This window comes from Colletotrichum phormii, assembly GCF_030913505.1.
Source record: "Colletotrichum phormii strain CBS 102054 chromosome Unknown BDP81scaffold_6, whole genome shotgun sequence".
Lineage (NCBI taxonomy): Eukaryota > Fungi > Ascomycota > Sordariomycetes > Glomerellales > Glomerellaceae > Colletotrichum > Colletotrichum phormii.
The window spans coordinates 723,837-742,201 of NW_026851448.1; the positions used below are offsets into that span (position 1 = coordinate 723,837).

The 18,365-nt window shown below is 54.3% G+C and overlaps 4 protein-coding genes across 4 annotated transcripts; 1 reads left to right on the forward strand and 3 right to left on the reverse strand.

Moving 5' to 3' along the window:
* Positions 1–1,925: 1,925 nt before the first annotated feature.
* Positions 1,926–5,312, reverse strand: BDP81DRAFT_191763 (CP2 transcription factor). The gene is made up of 3 exons (XM_060582417.1): positions 4,801–5,312; positions 4,502–4,654; positions 1,926–4,298 (listed from the first exon to the last, which is right to left on the reverse strand). Exons 1-3 carry the CDS (start codon positions 4,812–4,814, stop codon positions 2,066–2,068), a joined length of 2,400 nt encoding a protein of 799 aa, XP_060447413.1. The 5' UTR covers positions 4,815–5,312; the 3' UTR covers positions 1,926–2,065.
* Positions 5,313–9,818: 4,506 nt separating this feature from the next.
* On the forward strand, positions 9,819–10,439 carry BDP81DRAFT_422697 (uncharacterized protein). Its single transcript, XM_060590019.1, has one exon. It carries the CDS (start codon positions 10,035–10,037, stop codon positions 10,287–10,289), a length of 255 nt encoding a protein of 84 aa, XP_060447414.1. The 5' UTR covers positions 9,819–10,034; the 3' UTR covers positions 10,290–10,439.
* A 247-nt stretch (positions 10,440–10,686) lies between these two features.
* BDP81DRAFT_191792 (uncharacterized protein) lies at positions 10,687–12,018 on the reverse strand. The gene has a single exon (XM_060582418.1). It carries the CDS (start codon positions 11,780–11,782, stop codon positions 11,084–11,086), a length of 699 nt encoding a protein of 232 aa, XP_060447415.1. The 5' UTR covers positions 11,783–12,018; the 3' UTR covers positions 10,687–11,083.
* Positions 12,019–12,284: 266 nt separating this feature from the next.
* BDP81DRAFT_191813 (uncharacterized protein) lies at positions 12,285–13,097 on the reverse strand. The gene has a single exon (XM_060582419.1). It carries the CDS (start codon positions 12,865–12,867, stop codon positions 12,355–12,357), a length of 513 nt encoding a protein of 170 aa, XP_060447416.1. The 5' UTR covers positions 12,868–13,097; the 3' UTR covers positions 12,285–12,354.
* Between the last annotated feature and the right edge of the window lie 5,268 nt (positions 13,098–18,365).

Sequence of the window (18,365 nt, forward strand, 5' to 3'; positions counted from 1 at the left end):
AGAGGTGGCGATCGCTGTGGCTTGACGTAGAGCAGCGAGGGGGGTTGTCGGGCGGCCTCGCAAGGTATCTTGTACTGCGCCGATCGCACGGCATGGCCGGAATCCGGCCGGTCTGTAGGTGTCTCGCCGGGGACGTCGGGAGAATGGTCTGCTGACGGATCGGACGAAGCAAACAATTGCCCCGCTATTCGCCAGTCGGTGGCCGCGGAGCTGTCGGCGTATGTAGCGAAAGTCCCCCGACAGCGCATGAGCATCTGATGTGTCGCCTGTCCATATTGAAAACACTCGATGGGCTGTCAAGTTTACTGACTAATTCATTGACCGAGGCATGTTTTCTGAGCGATGATCTACCCCCAATTCGAGGATTTCGATCGGATGATGGCAGTATCATGCATCAGTGGTATTCAAGCAGCTGAAAGGACGGCCACCAACAGATTTGGGTTGCCATCCTCGACGGGAAATTGTCACCTCAGCCTTTGCTATGCGCCCGCCCGATCTTTCTCGTTTTTGCAGAGTCGTAAAAATTAAGCTCTGTTTGGCCCCGTTGCTTGAAAGTCGTCTCCATTGCTCCGGTTGGCTGGGAGCGGCAAACAACATGACTGTAGGGGTCAAAGCTCATAGGTATTAGTCAACGCCGTATTCACGAGCCCCAGTGTCCGATTCTCTCGCGATTTCACCGAAGAACAACGCAATCTGATTGTGACCCCCAACTGAGAGGCTTGTTCGCGTTCGGGGGTACGAATACGCCCGGATCCCGCCGGCGCGGCGCGGCGTCAGGGCGTTGGAGCGTTTTCTCCCAGGCAGACCGTAGTGGGACCAATCGGACGGAAACGCTGTGTGGCTAGAGAAACACGGCCGCCTTCCATCGACGATGTCGTGGACTCGAAAGCCGTATTCAAGGATTATCCCAGGCGCGGCAGACCGAAACTTTGGATCCAGCCTTATTGCAAGAGGGAAGTCTCCGCATATCTTGTTCGATTATGATGGAGCAACCGGACCCGCGATGACAGTGGTCTAGACCGTCAACGGCGCTAATCAAAGTACACTTCGCCAGCGGATTCAACGCCTCCCCGGGGGCTCCCACCGTCGAAATGAGCGCTTCCCACGCGAGATTAGCCACAGCACGGCCGTCTTCCAATCATCGTGCATAACGGCCTAAACGGCGGCTTCTGTGTCCCAGTCAGTAATAACCGCCTTGCATGACCTATACGGAACCGATATGAGCACTAGAGTCAGTCATTGTTTCTGTGGTTCGGTCTCTCGGGCCTGGCAATATCAATTCAAAATGTGCTTGATGCCGGCGCTGCGAAAATAATGCAAACTCATGTAAATGCCGTAAATTCTCTGTTCCCGGATAGACCGAAGGAATCAGCGGGTATGTTGTTATGGTACAAGCCGCAATGCATTGCAGTGCAGGGAGCTCGTCTCTATCAATGGTGCCCTCCAATGCTTGCGTCATTTCATCGGCCAAGCTACACGGCTCCTGAGCGCTCAGGAAGCAAAGATACACAATGTGTTGCCTCGAACAAATGAAAGACATGGGTTGGATACCAAATAGTATGGTAAAAGGTATTGATGCGTTAAATGAAAGAAGAGAATGAAACAGGTCGTATCAGAGGCCATTGGCAAGGTCGAAAGGGCAACGGAAGTTCGGATTGTCTGTGAAGCCGTATTCGCCGTGTGTCTGCCCGTCGCGCTTCCAACGAGCCTCTCGAGAGTGTGCCGAACGGCCCTTGTGGAAGGGCGGGATATCTTGTGTTTTTTTTGCTGCCCAGGATTGCCCATAGCGACCCAGATCTAAATGCCCAAATCAAAAAAGTCGCCCACGATTTGTGCGGCGAGAAGCGTTGAAAAGAAGAAGCGGCCCATCCAGGGACTTGGTATCTCAAAATCAACAACGCCTTCGGAGCGATATTCCAACCATGCGTGTGCGAGCGCGTGTATGCCTATGCCACCCCTATCCTAGTGGCCTCCCTGGTGACGGGCTAAAGAAAAATGAAGCCCATCCCCAATCCGAGTCTCATCCAATTGTTGCTGAAGTAGAGATGGATCCAATTATGTGGTATTAAAAGTTAAGGCGCAATTCGAAGCCGCCTTGTGCAGATGACTGGTCCATGGCGTCGCCATCGCTTGGGTCAACGGCCATGTCCCATTCGCGTTTGAGCTGGACAGGGTTCTCGGGCAAGATCTCCTTGATCTCAAGCACCATGTCTTGGCCTTCTCTGAGTTCTTGGATAACATCGTCGTCTATCGCGACCTCGAGACCACGATCGAGGACGTGGACTGTCCGCAGAATCTTTGACGGGTCTAGATTCCACTTGGCAGCCACACGGTAGTTGAAGTCCTTGAGGTTTCTCTGGGCCAGGTAGATAGCCCGGTAATACTCCCGTTTCTCGGGCTCGTGTGTGTTGGGTCGAATGACGTAGAAGCAGGCTGCGGGCGTTAGCACGCGCTCTGGGGGTGGACGGTAAGCTGGGTCCACGCCTAGTGCCTCGATCCAGCCGCTCAAATTGCCCGCATCGTCGGTTTTGGTGACCTTTGTAGGCTGATCCGACCCTTGCCGGGAAGCAGGTTCACCAGAGCCTTCGCCCTCGAAACCGGTCCATTGACGGTTGGGAACAACTGAAGCCTGAGACGCCAGCGATAGGGAGCTTGGCGAAGGTGATACTAGAGATGAACCGGCAACGGAGCTGCGGCCACTGCGCGCTTGCCATGCTGGGCCCTCGCGGGATTCTACTTTGGCAAGTTCGCCTTGCTCTCCGGGAAGCGAAACGGGGTGGAGGTCTGGATCGTCGAGGTCTTCGCCGCGCAGGTACAATACGCTCACAGGCCGGGTACTAGTGAACATATCCTGCAGTGTTTGAAGCTTGAAGTGCAAGTCTTCTTCGAGAGGAGGGCGGGCCCCCGCCCCGGCTGAACTGGTGGAAGACATGGACCAAGTTCGCTTGTGTTTCTGAACCTTGCCGGGTCGCTGGTCTGCACCCTTGACTTGTGCTGCAGCATTGGACCTCTTGCGCTTCCCAAAGTCCTTCATGCCGCTTTCTGCTTGGGTTATTTGTTGCTTGAGCTTGTCGATTGTCTTCTTGACATGTGCAACGTCGTTGGAAAGCTTCCGTTCGGCACCGTGGTCGCGGAATAGCTTGACCTTGCAGAAACAGATCTCCGGATTGGCGTCGGCTGCTGGCTGCGCGGTGTCTATCGGGAACGTGCTGGTCTTGGTGCAGAGTCTTACAGGAATGCCCTTGACACCCTTGGAGTGACTAAAGTCGGTCGACAAAAAGTTAAAGCGTACAGCAATGTTGCACTCGGGGGCGCCGTTGATGCCGGGTGTCCAAACCACTGAAAACCCGTCAAAGGAGGATGATTCTAGTTCAACGCGGGTTCTCTTGTCGTCGCCTTCGGTCGGCTGGCCTGCCTCGACGTACTCTACGGCCTGCAGCTTTCCGCCTCGTTGATGGGCTTCGTTTGTGCCTCTTCCCTCTTTCCACAAAGCCCAGCAGACGCCGGGTTTCTGTCTTTGCTGCTCGTCTTCGAAAGAGATTCGGACAAACGTTCGAAACTTGGTACCCGGGGCCACGGGCATTGTAGCATTGGTATCGATGACAGACAGAGAGTAAGCTTGGCCCTTGTTGAGATACGTGACGGGAATCTCATCAGCGTGCTTGATCATAGCGGTAGGGGCATTGAGAGTAGCGTGGAACCGGAACTTCTCAGCAGATAGTGGTATAACCGCAGCCATGGGCATGCCTCCGAATTGGCGTCCCTGAAAACCGACCATAGGCGAGTTGTGAAATGCGCTGTCGATAGAAGCCATTCGCTCTTCAGATGGATCAGAGTTCATTGGCGATCCATCTTGCTCCATGGTCTCGTACCCAGTGTCTTGATGAACAAATGAGGAGGGAGCGAAGGATTGCTGGTGTGCCGGAGGCTGGATGAAGGGATTGAACGGTTGCTGAAACTGCTGAGGGTGGTGCATTCCTTGCATTCCTTGGAAGCCAGCGAGGTCCATCATGGGCTGTCCAGCGTGCATTGCCCCTTCAGATGTGGGCATCGACAGAGGTGTCCCGAGACCCATGCCGAGCCCCAGGGTGGGTGTGTGCAAGTCACCAGCTTGGGGATGATAGATGGTGTTGGTGCCTCCCGGTGTGGGAGTGTAGTAACCGGGCGGCGCATTGGCGAAGTTGGTGAAGGAGAAAGAGTTGGGGTCAAGCAGCGATGGGGTGAACCTCCATGGTTCATTCGTGGCTCTGGGTGTTGGGTCTTGATCCCTGAAAGCCTCATGGCTGAGGCTGTGGCTTCTATAGCGAGTTATAATGTTAGCCACAGAGTCGGATAAGTCAAGCATCTTTTTGAAGGTGATTCTGCGGATAAGTCCTCTTGATCCACACGTGGGCAAGAGTACCCCGCGTTTCTGCCTGGACTCATCCCGGCGGGCGCGGCCGGGTGCCGCAGAAGCAACGGCAAAACTCTAGGGAAAGTTCACGATGATATCGGTACTGACCTTTCTTGCACTCCCGGGATGGACGGAATCATGCCCGCATTATCGACGGCGGCGCTCGCGGCGCCAACTGGGGCCGTGGTCGTAACAGCTACCTCGGGGAACTGCTTTCGAAAAGTGGCCAGCAGTTCATCGCCGGGTTTTTGGGCGCTTGTTCTGTGAACAGGCACACGAGTCAGCACATGTCCGGGCAGGCGCAAAAAGGTTTCGAGATGGCGCAACGACGCGCGCATCTTGTGCGGGGAGCCAGGCTGCACAGCTATTTTTGTCGGCGCATAACGACAAGACATGGCAGAGCTTACCTTTGGCGAAACATTTGGATAGCAGATCTGCGCGCTGCCTAGTGACAGCGATACCGAGTTGGTGTTCAGTAGTTGTGGGTGGTCTCCCAAACCCAGTCTCTTCTTGGCGAGCAATCGAAAGGTCCGAAAATCCTCGCCCTCGTATTGCTGCTTTGCGACGCCTGTCTCTTTTTTCTTCTTCTTCTGCCGTAATTCAGCTGAAGGAGCCTGAACTTCCTTAACGAGCGTAGGTCAGGTGGGGGAAAGCCGAGCTTTGGCGCCTCATAGAGCGGTCGGAAGTAAAAGAGCGAATGGGTCGGTGATAGCGTCGCACGCGGTCGCGGAGCCAGAGGGGGAAGAAAAAACCTGATGCGAAATTGGTTCCTCAAATGGCGATGTGCAATGTCGAATGGCCGCTAGCAAAAGTCGAGAAGTTGCAGGTCGAAAGGAAAAGGCCGCTCCGGTATGACGTCCGTGGGGAGAGAGCGGTATATTAGAGGATGCGGTGGGTACCTGGCATGTACGTGTGTGAAGCAAGGTGGACAGACAAGGATGCGCAGCGGAGCAACGATGGCCTAGATGCGCAGTGGGCGTTTCTGTCGTTATTGGATCTGCTTCACCGAGGAGATGAATCTGGCGGATGTAGCGGCTTGGTTAAGAGGCGCAAACAAGGAGACTAAGACGTTGGCAGACAAGAGACCATGCGCGCACAAGAAGTGACAGCAGTAGGTAGTCCGTTGGTTCGCCAAAGGGTCTCGAAGTCCTGGTGTTGTGGTTTCGAGTATTGGCCGATAGTGATGCGTTGCTTGGTACACAACCTGTTGCTCAAGGTGAGTAAATGGACGTTGACCGACACGGTGGGCGATGTGTGCGTATTATGTTCCGGGGCCGGGGAGAGAGGTAGGAACGGTGCGCAAGAGCGAGAAGAGACGCGGCTACGATGGGAGGTCGGAACAGAACTTCGAGCAAGACGTGTAGGTAGAGAATCTAAGGGAAGGGGGATGAATGGGATGAGCGGTATCTAATGTATGTATGTGTGAATGCGCGCTTGTAAGGCAGAGTAGAGAGAGGTCAGGTAAGGATGGGGTGTGCGCGCGGATTGAACGACGGTGCAGTGAGCCCTTTGGGCTGGGTCCTGGGTATGAGGATGGATGGGACCTGGGTCTGGGACCTCCTTGGAGAGAGAGAGAGAACTGGGGCCCATGGGGCCTTGGGTTGATGCTGGTAATAGCAAGGGTGTGTGGGATATGGAAATGGGTGTTGGAGGAGATGGGTAAATGGGCATGGGTGAGGATGGTCAAGGGGATGGGTACCTTACGATGTGCTTGGGAGAGACTGCAAAGACAAGTAGCTGATGGTACGTACTCTTTTTCCCTCTTTTTTTCTTTCCTCTGAGGTTGTGGTTGTGGATGTGGGATGGATTGTGGAAGTGAGGTGAGCTACTTGAGGTCAGGCAGCAGCAGCAGCAGTAGTAGTAGTCGCAGCTGCGTCGAGAGGACACAACGGAGGTGGGATGAGTTGCAAAGATTGTCAAGGTAGAAAGATGGAAGAAGTTGGAGATGGAATAGTAACAGAAGTGAGGAGAAGTCAGGTAGGAGGAGAAGGATGGAGAAGAAGGCCGGTATATGGGAGAAGTCTGGCGGAAGATATGAAGAAATCGCAGTGGGGTGTGTTTGTGATGTATCCAACGGAGGATTTCCGGCAGTAAGGTAAGGTACCTTTACCTCTCCTGCCTTGCCCTTGAAGTGGGTGAAGTGGGAGCTGAGCAGAGCATTGATGCACGGCAGAGCAAAAGCTGTGTAAAGTACGGATACGTAGGGTAGGGTGATGTCAACCAAGGTACTAGATAGTTCAGGAGAGCAAAGTCGAGTTGGGTCGAGGTGGAATAAAAGTAGATATCGGGTATGAGGAACAAACAGTCGCTCCCTTTGGGATACCAAGCACCGCAAGGATAAGGTAGGTAAAAGTAGGGTAAGTAGATAGAGAAACGAGTCGGACGGGGGAGGGAGAACTGGAAGGAAGAAGACGATATTGTCGGGTGCCATTGGATGTGTGATGTGTGAGGTCGGCCTGCTGCTGCTGCTGCTGCTGCTTCTTCTTTTGCTGGAGCTGCCGCTTCCGCTGCCACTGCGCAGCTGGGCTGGACTTTGTCCCTCGTTGGCTTTTCTGGTCGGGTCGGGTGGACATGCGAGGTTCCGACTACCTGTTGTCTTGCGTGAGACACATGGTCAGCCGAGGTAGCGGTACGTGTCTTTCGATGTGGGACTCGACTTGCAGTAACATGCGTGCCGCTGTTTTTCCCCCCTCCTCTGCTGAGCTTGCCCCGGCTGTTGCTGCTGCTGCTGCTCGCTCGAGGTGAGGTGAGGTGGTCTGTACCGCTACCTTCCTTTCCTTGCCGCGACTGTCGTGTGTGGACAGTGGCAGTGGGCAGGGGCAGGGCATGTCCATCGGCGGCTTCCTCCACTCGATCCCCCCTCCCTTGCCAGGCCGACTGTCCATCTCGAAAAAAATAATTGTTAGTGCGCGACAATGACCATTGTATCGCACCCCCCGCTCGCTGGCCCCCCCCCCGGCATGGGATGTGTTGACAAGGCTCATTTATGCACACGCCCCTCGTGCCCTCCAGAAAACGGACGGCAACGGTTGTACCAATGTCTCTCGCTCTCTTGAGCACCAATCCATACGGATACGTACCCATCATCACTCAGATGTGAGAGGATGAGAATAGTGCCCTCGCTGATGTAGGTGTACGAAGTATCCGTAGGTACTGCAAGCCGATGAGATGACTCGGCAGAGGAGAAGCCCAGAGAGGCGAGGTGAGGTGAGGTGAGGTGACGGACCGACCGAGTCTCTCTCTTTCCGTGACGCGCAGCTCTGTGGCTCCATCAGACCGATGTCAAGCTCATCCTTCCAGTCCAGATGTATCCGTACCTTGCTCTGTTGTCTGTTGTCTCTGGCCGCCCCAGCTTCGAATAGAGTCACCACGTACGTTCACGTTATGCAAAGGGGGCGCGCGCATTCATCACCACCAGTCAAGCCCAACTCCGACGAGTGTGGCACCTCAATCGTGGCTCGAGCTCTTGCACTCTCCAATGTCTTTCTTATTAGGCCAAGGTGCTATTACGCAAGCTAAGGTGCAGAGTAGTGTATCCGTACCAATATGGAATACAGTACTCCGTACCTTAGTCCGTACTACAGACAGCATCGCTTTTTTTGCCGACCAAGTCTGTTCTGTTATTGTCCTTCCCCTGCACAGTCAGCCGACACTCTCTCTAACTTCAGTAGACTCGGAGAAGAGAGATTCGGAGAGTGGGGGATGGACAGGGGGACGAAGCCGCGCTACTCCGTCGCAGCGGCGACCTTTCCCAACTGACGTAGTTCGTTTAGCTGACCACTCTCTGACAGAGCCGATTAGTATGGCAGATTGATTGGGATCGTGGCTCGGAGGAGGCACAAGAGGCAAAAAGATGTCGTCAGTCAATTAAGAAAAGCGCTGCGCAAAATGCAAAGGACCACAGAGTATGGATCCCCATCCACGGAGGCCTTGCTAAATTTCGCGACCTAAGTTGCGGATGCTAAGGTAGTCGGTCCCTCATCTTCGGTTCTGCGGCGGCGCGGCCTGCCCTGATGCAGTCAGATGGTGTCTCGTGGTCGGGGGGAGCTAAGGTAGGTATTCTCACCCAGGCTTGAAGCCTTGAACAGGCGGGAACGGGGAAACGCGCGAGTCTTGTCAGATGGCAGGCTCTTTCTGGCCCTCTTCTGTCTGGATTGGGCCTGGCTTCAGACCGGTGTGCTTTCCCCTCGTGCGTGTGCTGTGCGGCGTGCCTCTTTCCACCCCCTTAGGTACCTGTATTTACGTAGGTACTCCGCACGATGTTTGGCCCCTTGGGGCCCTTGGGGTCAGATTTCGGCGCCGTCGCCGTTGCCGTGTGTCCCATCTTGGTGCTTGGCTAGCCCTGGTAGTCGATGTTGGCGAGCCGTCATCCGTGTGCGGGTTCGATGCGACAGGACAGCTTTCCTTCTCGAGCTGACCATAGGTTGGGTGCAAAATGGAAAATGGAGATGCTCGATGATGGATGGGGACGGGGACGGAGACGGGGCAAGTGCCTTCCGTTTCCTTAACGAACAAGTAAACATCATCCAGAACGATATCCGTACATTATTCAAACATGCCTGAGGTTTAGGTGCTCCGTACCTAACCTAACCACGGCGGTTTTCCCCATTCGCACTTCGTACCTGCTCCCGTGTGCCGTCTAACCCTCGCTCCTTCCCATAACATCGGGGTTACTATTGAGTATTGATGTACTGTGTAAGGCAGTTGCTACACACCCAAGCAGGAGATTACCACCTTCAATACTACATTGACATGGGGAGCTGAGGTAAGTAGGGTAAGGTATTCGTACTTGCCTCTCTTCTTCTGTTTCTGTTTACTTTTTGAACAACATTGTAAAAGAGCCATGCCATGTCCACCAAGGAAAGGTACGTGGGTTCTAACGCTTCCTACCTTACCTTACCGGAAGGAAGGTCGGAGGATGAGGTAGCGCACTAGTCAATGGCTCCCGCCTGCTCTTGCCAGTCTCTCAGGTCATACGGATAATGGTGATTTTTTTTAAACATGGGAAAGCGGAAAGCGCCCTTGCTCAAAACAGAAACACCACACATGGCAGGTGTGCGATGGAGGGCGCCTTACCGAAACTTTAATCATCAACTGGACACTTTAAACGGCGCCTTCCTCGCACCTTATCGTCAAGCATGGAAGGTAGTAGTCAGCATTCCCTTGCCTGCCTCACTAAACAATGTCTCTCTGAGAGCCTGAGGCTCTGAGCTCCTCACTGAGCTGAGCATGCATCGCACCTCGACCTTGGCGGCGGCTTGCCCTTTCCCCCAATTCCTTGCGCTCAGCTCGGCTCGTTCACTCCTGCCTCACGTCTCATGTACTGGGAACCTTGCCTTGCGGATGGGAAGGAACTGAGAATGGGTGCTTTCCATGTCGCGCAAAGGGCACCTTCTCCTGGTGGTACTACCTAAGGTACCTACTCAGCTTCACGGAAGTCCTCAATCACATCATCTTCCCGCACAAGGTGTCTCCCTTCGCCCATTACATCGCTGATGCCCTCGTCCTCGTCGTCTTCATCCGCCATCTCCATCTTCAAGGACACTGAACCCAACCTACGGATACCTCATCTGCCAGCCCAGTCCGACCTCATCTTCTTCATCTGTCCACACTGCCACAAGCCAATTTCAATTCCGCATCCATGCGCCTTTTTGTTTTCCCCATCCTCGCTTTGGCATTTCCGTGTGCCATGCTCCCTTTGGCTTCATCATTCCCATTAACCCCCCCGCTCCTTGCCCATCCTCCGCTTCTTCTGCCATCTGCGGCCTGCCATCGGCGCCATCCATACATTCGCTCTTCTTCTTTCTCGTCCACAGGCCTCATCCTTCTCCTGTTAGTCTGCCAATGCGCCTACCGTCGCAGTACCATGTGGGTTCGGTGGGCATCGTCTGATTAAGGCGCCGTCTCTTGGATCGGTCCTTTCTTGCGCCATCGCGCCTCTGACAGCTGGATGCCCCATGCCCGCGGCGCCGCCCCGAGAAAACGTTCAGCATTGGCATTAGGCGCCGGAGCATTGTACAACTTCGTCTCTCAAGATACTCACCGGTGCGCTCTTTGTGTATTCTTTGCACAAACCATTCCTCGCACTACTAGACTCCTGATCAACTTCTGCATCACGCTCCGGACAGACCTCGCCTAGATTGACGCAGCCGCTCAACTGTCTCGGGCTTTAACCAGTCATTTCGCCGAGGGACACTCGCAATTCCCTTGTCTTTGCTTTTTCGATCAATTCCACCCAGTTACTCAAGACAATCTGCCAACCCCTCGTCACTCCGTCCGATGCTTCAGACGCACTCCACAGAGCGAACTAATACCGCACTATCCGAACGGATACATTCCATCAACTTGGTCTGGCGGCTCTGGCCATCCGCAACTAGAAAATCACAGAAGGTCAGTGGACAGAACGGCGTGCCACTTCATTCGGATAACAGCAAGCGACTCGGTGGCTCTCAAAGCCTGCGATGCCTTCCAAGTCTCATCGAGCCGTTGACCCCCGTCAAACCTAATCCGCGGAACGCCACCTCATACTGCACGCTCAGGTACTACGTACAGCGCTTGACAAGCGTCGCCTACCTATTTTTGTCAGTATGCAAAAGTTGCTTCTTCGTCATAAGCAGTCAACGGCCTATTAGCAGAAACATCTACCGCCAAAGAATCAAGCCGGCTTGTACCAATACTTACACCACCACACTACGCCTGTTGGGCATTGAAGATGGTTAAGGCTTGCCACAAGACCCCTGGACCCTCAAGCCGTGTGGCTGTGCAATCTCCGTTTTGCCCCTCGCCGAAGTGCCTTGAACAAACTGGAGAGCTGCCGAATCCCAATCGAGCTGTGCCAGGACGGCCAGTGTCCGAAGATAGAGACTTCTGAGTCATTTGACAGATCGCAGGATACACCAAAACGGTCATGCCCGACGACTGCTGCCGTTGGAAGGGCATTACGCTTGCCGTGCGCTTGTGGACCAGAATCTTCGGGGATGTTCGTCTGAATGCGATCCCGAAAGACGGGCTGTATCCGCTTGTTGTCGGCCAACAACGACAACCTTGGAGCTCATTCAGTCGATCATCGCTTCGACGGCTAGGTAGGCCGACACAAGTCACGGGCGACACCCCACGCCCCAGGCTCGATGAAGCCGGGAATTGATTCAGAAGCGGCAATGGTCTCGGATCGCATATTGCAACAACAGGCCTTTGGGGTGTATCCTTTTTGCCTGGCGGCGATTCAATGTCAAGAGATTTCACTAGTGAATGCAGATCGCTACCCTGCAAGCCGCTCCGCCCAAAGCCAAGTAGCGTTCTTGATGTCAACCACGATTCAGCGATGCGATCAGCACTGCACTCATCAGCAGGACGTACACGATATCCGGACAACGCTTTGCTACTTTGCATGATTCACCCCTGAGCCTCCTTCCTACTGGCGGTCCCCAGCGGATGGGCGGGTGTTGGTTCTATCTCGGCCCTGATTTACTGACGGGGTCGACTCCGATGTTCACATTGTTCATCGGGTCAATAGCGGATGCTTTTGCATACGGTGCAATTTCACAGCGAGGCTGTAGTGGCTGCCACCATGCAGGTATGCTCAGCGTTCCAATTCCACCTCTTGCAGGCCCGTTGATTCGACATCCTAGGTTGCTCGCTAAACGGTGGCTTCGGGTCTGACTATCCAATTCCAGATGACTGGCCTTGCCGGCCGTTACGCACCATCTAGTGAACTCTAAGTGGCGCTATCACAACGTCGCCAACGTTCTGTTAGCCTGGCGCGCCGTTGTCGCTACTGGAGATGACGACTGTTACCCGCGCGGGACACGGCACGTGGTATAGCTCCCGTCCCGTTCACACGCGACAATTGGTTGCTATCATTTTCAAAGGCAGATTTGTGTTGACGTCGTGTCGATGGTTACTATATCCAACGTCGTCCAGTACGCTTTTGCTGAAGACTTGCAGCGGCACAGCGCTGGTGACTATGGCTGGGTCATCGTTGCAACCACTTCAATGGGGCAGAGTCGTTGATGATACCACATCGAGGGATCTGCCGCCAATCCGCTACCTCTTCCCTTCCGAAGACAACGCGGAAATGTACGTACAGCCATCGTGCAGGAGATTTCAACTTGGCCGCGTAACAGGAGCTTACATTGGACAATGGCTCCCAACGGCCCTCTGTTGACGTGGAGCTCTATTTCGAACGGCAGAGAATATTGAGAAGGCGTGTTGACGTCATTTCCCTGGCCAGCGAGTTCGCAGATGCACTTCCGAAGGCTTACTCGAGTCAGTTCAATCCCCATCTTGATATGCAACCAAGGCTTTGGAAACGAGAATTGACGAGGGTTCTTCCGGGCCGCCGTCAAATCCACGGCACAGCACTTCAAGTGTTTCGTGTTTAGCCTATTCAGCATCGAAATGGCCCGAAACACTGCCAGACTCAAACAGCCCGGCCGTTGCATAGCCCGGCGTGGTATTTTGAGACGGCGCTGCATTCTTCACAACCATTTCGGGTTGCCCAATCGTCCAAAATCCTTCAAGTCATGTCGAATCAGAGCACGAGAAACGTCTTTTGACAATGGATATACGGCTCCTTTCATTTAGAGGTCCTTGGGAGATTACGAGACGACCTCCAGGGGCCCATAGAGCGACTACCAAAGTTGGGCGCCAACTGATCATTTCCGACTCTGACCAGTAGCTGTCAAAGGAGGAGACTGACACTGCGATCCTTGTTTCATCTAAGCTTATTCACCTTACCACACAATTCGTTCACTGCCTAGCGTGCAAGCCTCGAGGCTAGAACACAAGCACCACAAGCCTCAAGGTCGTCTCTTCCATACGTTGATGGTTGATCCCCAAAGATGGAGAACGAGACGAATTCCGAGCGGAGTCTGATGATGAGCGAGAGAAATTCCGTGCCAGGGGTTCCGAATTGAAAGTCGTCGAAGACTCATCTAAGTCATACTCCATGGGCGGACCAAAAGAAGATCTACCGTCGATGCGAGCTTAAGCAATGGCTCGACTACGGATACAACGACCTCTGGAGAGCTTGCCGACCACAACAACTTCCAGCACGTCCCAATAGTTCGGTGGAGGCACTGGATCCGCCTCAAGTCGTGACAGCTACAGGCCACAGCTGCCCTTGCAGATGGGATCGCCGAGCTGACAATTCGTTCTAGACGGACGTCAACGAAGCTAGCTCGAAGGAACATCTTCTGTGCACCACGCTAAGAACAGTCCAAAGGAAGCTACTCGGGTTCCCCTCGGGCTCACCGTACCTTATTATGCAGCGCACTACATCAGTGCAGAGTGCTGAAGCCGAAAGCTTTACGACAGGCCTCAACTTGGGGAAGAAGATTGATGGGGGGGAGCCAGACCGTCTCATGTCAGGCACAACCCCATGCCTAGACTCTGGACCCGAGTGTCTCGCGCAGCGGCTGTGAGTCTGCAAGTCTGTGACTGTTCCCAAATTACCAGGGCGAGGCGGGGACCTCGAGCAAAAGCTCTGACGTCACGGCGACCCAGACTCACCTCCTTACCCACAGGCTAATGTCGAGAGTTCGAAACTCATCAATCACGGGGCTACAAGCCTGCGACAACAAGCGCGATACTTGTGTCTCTGAACTCCTGGTGTTCGATCTACATTTGTACAGGAGCCTCAGGAAGAAGGGTCTTGGTAAAGGATTTGCCGATTGGGTCGGGACTTACTGGCGCCAATGACTAACACGAAATCGAAATAGAAGCAGAGGATGTCGGGAGCAGGCCATCGCGGCTCGCCTGCCCGTTTCTGATGCGGATCTTCGGTCCAGCACGCTTGAGAATCTGCCCACGGGCGTGGGAGTTCATCCCAGCACAGCTTTCAGGGGGAACATCGACGAGCCAATCGCCGCTTGCTTTTGTCATCAACTTCAACGGTCGTCGTTCCTAAGCACAGCAATCGTTCGTCCCGAGGGGAATGGAAATGCCAGTCTACTCAACAGAGTTTCCGCGACTTGGAGGTCGGACCGGGTGGTTGGGGGACTTTCCCCTAGAACGAGGCGGCCAAACAGCACGGCAATCAGTTCTGGTCTGATGGCGAAGTAGCCATCTCATCGCTTCCGACTTTCCCTCGACCGTTCCCATTGCATAATGCTCTGATGATATGGCTACATACGATACAAAGTACGATAGCATTCCAACGTCGACCACAGTCTACTCCCAAAGGTCGAAATGTGCGGTTTTGCAGGGATAAGCCCAATGCAGTCGTTGCAGTTCGATAATTTCGCATCATTATCGGGATAACATTGCCAACATCAAACCACAAGGATCCGGCCGTAAGGCTTCTAATTGAGACCCAGAAACTCTCCAAACATCGGTAGTTGGAGGTCCCAATAATTTCCAGCTGTGCGGTTCACGTCGCACACACCTACCGTGGTCCGTGGATGAGCTGAAGAAAGGCGATCCCGGCGTGCGGAAGAAGTTTCTGAGTCTGTGAAATGGGCCTCGTGATCAAAGATGCAGCCATGTGCGCACCAGTGCATGGAACATGGGTGGGCAGATTTTGACGAGAATTCGCCCCTTCAGTGTCGCGTTGCTGCCATCGCCAAATGGCAAATACCTCACTGACGACATCGGTGGCCAGTCGAAATGGGCCTCGCAGCTCAGGCTGTGACTTTGATGGTTTTGTCTGGGTGCCACTCAGATGGAGACCAACACCGAAATTTTTCTCCTCGTCCTCATGGGGGGGATCCGACGTTGATTTGGCACAGCGTATTCAGATGGAGAGGACGGCATGGCAAAGCGCCGTGTGTTGCTTTCGACCCCGGGGCTTTGGAGAGAAACAAACTGCGGAGGGAACCGGGACCCGACGTGCGCATGCTCCATCTCCATTCTCCATCTTCATCTTGGACAAGGACCAGGGATGGATGTCAAAGTTGGAGAGAGCGCACCGCCACGAAAGAATGATGTCATGTCGTGCTTGACGAAAGCCTAACAGAAGAAGAAAAAACTGTCTTCACTGGGTCTCTATTTTCACCGAAGTACATTCGAAAAAGCGACGTCGGCTCCACAGACAACATCCCACGATACCACAAGCTCCATCCCCTCAGAAGGCTCCAATGAACAGTCGAGTTAACCCTCACATCTTAAGTCAACTCTCCGCAATGTAGCGTCTTTGAAAGTTGCGGTGTGGAAACCTCTGCGCCGCACGCTTGATTCGTGGCACCGGTAGAAGCCAGCGTTGCGATATTGCAATAGAACTTGCATCAACAGTCGTTGCACAGAGAGTTGAAACAGACCCCGACAACACACGATCCGTGGTTCTCTGTGCCGCTGATAGAGTTGCGCGGGACATGTTCGAAACTCGTAACCCTGCCATCTGATGGGCCGTACCCTCATCAGACCAGCTTCCGAAAATGGGAGTGTTGAACTTCCCTCGATGCAGGCACATTTTGTGCCGTCCAAATGGGGATGTTGAGATGCCGCGAACCACGTCATTCTCTCGAAAACGGGGCCCCCGTCTTCACTGTGTTCGGCCTAACGATGCATCGAAGTACGACTACAGGGGAGGCCAGTCTCGGCGCCTCATTCTTCCCGGGACGCGGCACGAATTTGATGTGGCGTTGACCGACGGAAACTGCTGGGCCTGGCGAGTCTGCCTGAGCAGCAGCAATCACCAAGTTCTGCCCACTATGAAGTACGGACACAAAACATTGTTCTCTGATCAGTTGAACATGGCCGGATAATTCACCGAGTGGATACGGACAAGGTGTTACCAGGCGAGATGGCAGAGTACTTTGCTAATGGGTAGACGGCTCCAGCAAGAGCTCCCTGAGCTCTACCCCGGGATCTTGAGCTTGACCATGGATACCATGTCCAACCCAAATGCGAGCCCGCACTCAGCACTCAGGAGTCAGGAGGTGACTGCAAAGATGCCGGCCCGGAGACCGCTACTACAACGGCATGATGAATATCTGTCAAATATCATGCCTGGTTGGCATTTGACGTCCATATCGCGCTACTGAGCAGCGCACGGAGCGGGCAGCATGCCGTGAGGCAATGCCCGCAGATATGGCGCTGAAGCCAGCTGCCATCGGCCTCGCACAATGTTATCGCGAGCCACAAATCTCGCCAAGCCTTGAAAATGCAACGCTTCGGACAGGCTTGGGTGGGCGGCCGTGGTACGGATAGAGAGCCTGGGATCATGGTCTTTCTGAGCGCGTCAAAGTGGGAGGGCTGCCATGCATGTTTGCGGGGCCCTTGCACATGTGGCTTCGGAGCACGCACTCTTGGGGCAAGAGGATTTCAGCAGACCCCAGGGCGTTTTGTAGCGCGTGGCATAACCTCACGACCACTCATTGCTCAATGTCCGCATGAGATTATGACAACTGATGGTGTACATCCCAATCTGGGCACATGGTTGAAGCCATCTTGGACCATCCCGCGCAACGGCCCTGGGGTACAGGAGGCTAACTACGAGACCACGGAGCCCTGCCCAGCGATCGATACCAACCGCCGGTTGCTCGCCAGTATGGTTCCTTCAGGGTCCTCGCATTCAAAGCCAAAGCAGGGGATCAAGTGCCCGAGTCTAGTTGACCGTTGATCGGCGATTTAAGAAAAATCAACCATTTCTTTCATGCTTCTATGCATTCAGCGCCAACATTACCAGGTATTTGGTTGAGGGTCGCGGCAGCCGCAGTGGAGGTGGGGGTGCACGCTGGTGCTACATGGGCAAAGGTACGGATTCAATTCATCTCAGAGTTGCCTGCAAGCTCCACGGACTCACTCTTCGTCGAGATTGCTTCATGGCTTACCTCACGGTCAGCGTAAGGTAGGATAGGATCTCGTACCTTACCACTCTGCCGTGGCCCATAACTTCAATAGCTTGCCGAACCCTAAAGTCCCCGATTCGCAGAAGGGCGACAGCCGCTCAGACTGGCTATGACGGAGATTCGACAATATCGCCCGCCGTTAAGTGCCAATAAACCTGTCAAACTACGCTCCGACTGTGGCACACGAGTCAGTTGCAGTGTATATGAACCAGAGAAGACATCTTGATGGGTTTCTCAGTCACCAAACAGAGGGGCTACATAATAGTCGCAGGCCCTGACCCGCCCTGGCCCATCATCCTGGAGCTTAATTCCAATCTTACCACATGCAACGTTGGGCAGTCGACGCAGGACACCTTCGGGGCTTGATCCCGCAGCCGGGGGAGTGCCATATGGTCGCAATTCGGTCAGTGGAGACGCAAGGTTGCTGTCCGACGCGCCGGTGATGAGAAGCTTTCGTCAATATGCGTCAGGGCAATGTCTCGTAGCCGAACCGGTTGAGTTCGCCTGCTTGGGTTGAGGTCCACCTCACGTTGCATCCGGAGACCCGGGGCACCAACATGCGCTTTGCCGGACATGGGAACAAGGCCTCAAGGGACCGTTGTCATCCACCCCGGAACGTGCCCTTCTCTCGGGACTAGGAAATGACGAAGCTTAGGGTTGGTTAACTTTGTAAGCGCCAGTTGGCGAGGGTAGCCGGGCGGAGGTTGCACCACTAACGGCGGCAAAAAACAAAGTCGTGCTGTGGGCAAAGCGCAGGTACAATTTTGTTTCCTCACTTACACCGCATATGGATATACAAGCTTCCCACTCCGAACGGCTCACAGGAACACAAAAGAAGAAGCGAGTTACGAATACAGCGGGATGTAATGAAGCCGAATCCTGCGATATCGACAGATATAATCATCATCTTGTTGCGGATGAATGGCGGACGTACGGATAGAGCCAATCTCACATCCAGCAACTTGACTAGGGTCCCGACAGTGGAGGTGGCTCTCTGCCGTTGCGTTGCCCACTGTCTTAGTGGTCCGGCACGGCACTCACAGACGCTGACGCTGTGGCATCGGAGAGCATCCCGCGTGCGCCCTGTGGTCGGCCGGGATCAGGGTGCAGATGGTGGATTTGCCCTAGGGATGCCTTTTAAGGGTCTCCACGGGCGCCGCCGGGATGCAGCGATTATTGACGGT

Coding starts and splice junctions, on each gene's coding strand:
- BDP81DRAFT_191763 (XM_060582417.1), bottom strand. Junction 4,299..4,501: donor ATCCCGGGAGTGCAAGAAAG/GTCAGTACCGAT, acceptor AACTCGCTATAG/AAGCCACAGCCTCAGCCATG.
- BDP81DRAFT_422697 (XM_060590019.1), top strand. CDS start 10,035: ATGCGCCTTTTTGTTTTCCCCATCCTCGCTTTGGCATTTCCGTGTGCC.
- BDP81DRAFT_191792 (XM_060582418.1), bottom strand. CDS start 11,782: ATGCAAAGTAGCAAAGCGTTGTCCGGATATCGTGTACGTCCTGCTGAT.
- BDP81DRAFT_191813 (XM_060582419.1), bottom strand. CDS start 12,867: ATGCAGCGCCGTCTCAAAATACCACGCCGGGCTATGCAACGGCCGGGC.